The sequence below is a fragment of the Arachis ipaensis genome, chromosome B01 (assembly GCF_000816755.2).
Source record: "Arachis ipaensis cultivar K30076 chromosome B01, Araip1.1, whole genome shotgun sequence".
Classification (NCBI taxonomy): Eukaryota; Viridiplantae; Streptophyta; class Magnoliopsida; order Fabales; family Fabaceae; genus Arachis; species Arachis ipaensis.
In genome coordinates this window covers 134,887,836-134,889,631 of record NC_029785.2, presented here as the reverse complement: position 1 = coordinate 134,889,631, position 1,796 = coordinate 134,887,836, and the positions used below count along the sequence as shown (strand labels likewise).

General features: G+C 45.2%; 1 protein-coding gene across 1 annotated transcript in view; it reads left to right on the top strand.

Moving 5' to 3' along the window:
- The window catches only part of LOC107641177 (CBL-interacting serine/threonine-protein kinase 6), a gene marked incomplete in the record, with an annotated part of 1,998 nt that extends 463 nt beyond the window's left edge, over positions 1–1,535 (top strand). The window contains 1 exon segment of the mRNA XM_016344686.2: positions 1–1,535. Within this exon segment, the coding sequence (XP_016200172.1) occupies positions 1–1,171 (1,171 nt within the window).

Genomic DNA, 1,796 nt, shown 5'->3' with positions numbered 1-1,796 from the left:
GAAAGAGAAGGTGATAAAGGTTGGGATGATGGAGCAGATTAAGAGAGAGATCTCGGTCATGAAGATGATGAAGCATCCTCATATCGTTGCGCTCCACGAAGTAATGGCCTCCAAATCCAAGATCTACATCGCCATGGAGCTCGTCCGCGGCGGCGAGCTCTTCAACAAAATTGCCACAAGGGGACGCATGAGGGAGGACCTTGCGAGGCTCTACTTTCACCAGCTTATCTCCGCCGTCGATTTCTGCCACAGCCGTGGCGTCTACCACCGCGATCTCAAGCCGGAGAATCTCCTCCTTGACCACAACGGCAACCTCAAGGTCTCTGACTTCGGACTCAGCACTTTCTCCGAGCATCTCCGCCAGGACGGCTTATTGCACACAACTTGCGGCACTCCGGCATACGTCTCGCCGGAGGTGCTCGGGCGGAAGGGATACGACGGCGCCAAGGCCGATATATGGTCCTGCGGCGTCATCCTGTTTGTGCTTCTTGCAGGTTGCTTGCCTTTTCAGGACGATAACCTTGTTGCGATGTACAAGAAGATTTACAGAGGAGATTTCAAGTGTCCGCCGTGGTTCTCCGGCGATGCAAGGAGGCTCATCACCAAGCTGCTCGATCCGAATCCGAATTCTCGCATCACCATTTCGAAAATCATGGAGTCACCGTGGTTCAAGAAACCTGTTCCGAAGAACATGCTACGGGGGATGAAGGATGAAGATGAAGAGGAGAAGGAGAAAGACATAGAGGAGAAGATGAAGCAGCCATCGACGATGAACGCGTTTCACATAATATCGTTATCGGAAGGATTTGATTTGTCGAGGTTGTTCGAGGAGAAGAAGAGGGAGGAGAGGGAGGAGATGAGGTTTGCGACGGCGGGGACGGCGAGCAGCGTGATATCTCGACTGGAGGAGGTGGCGAAGGCGGTGAAGTTCGACGTGAAGAGGAGCAGCGATGAGACGAAGGTGAGGCTGCAGGGGCAGCAGAGAGGAAGGAAGGGGAAGCTGGCAATTGCGGCGGATATATACGCCGTGACGCCGTCGTTCCTGGTGGTGGAGGTGAAGAAAGACAACGGTGACACTTTGGAGTACAACCAGTTCTGCAGCAAGGAGCTTCGCCCTGCACTCAAGGATATCTTCTGGACTTCCCCACCTGAGAATACCACACCTGCTTAATTAGACAAACTTTAATATCACCATTTGAATTTGTGTGCTTCTCTCTTTAATTTATTTATTAATCTTGTTTAGAGGTTCGAGATTCAGGATTTGTTTTTTGTATTAGTATTGAATATTTGAATATTCTCCACTGCTACTGTGTTACTACCGTGTAGTAATCTCTCATTTTATTAGTATTATTGTCTTGGGAATTCGCAGTGCCCAGTGTTAAGGATTCAAAAATTGTAAGCTAAGGAATGAATCGGGAATCCATAACTACGTACTTATGCTAATGATTTGAAGTGTATATATTATTATTGTTGTTGACGACCGTTTGTATGAGAATTATTATTGGAAATTTGTGGGCGCTTAGATCCCTTTTTTCTTTCTTTTTGTTACTTTTCACTGTAGATTTTTGTAGTTTTAAACTTGTGATCATGAATTGTTCTTGCTTTATCCACATCAAGATGATGATTCAAGGCACCCCTGAGTGATGCCAGGCGAATTATTGAACTTGTGGGGTTATAAGGATTTTGGTTAATTGTACCATTTTCTTTTAATTTTTTTTTAATATAATTTCTATGGTTTAAAAATAACATTGTTTTAATATTTTATCATTATTTTTAAGATTTTGTTATATATGTTC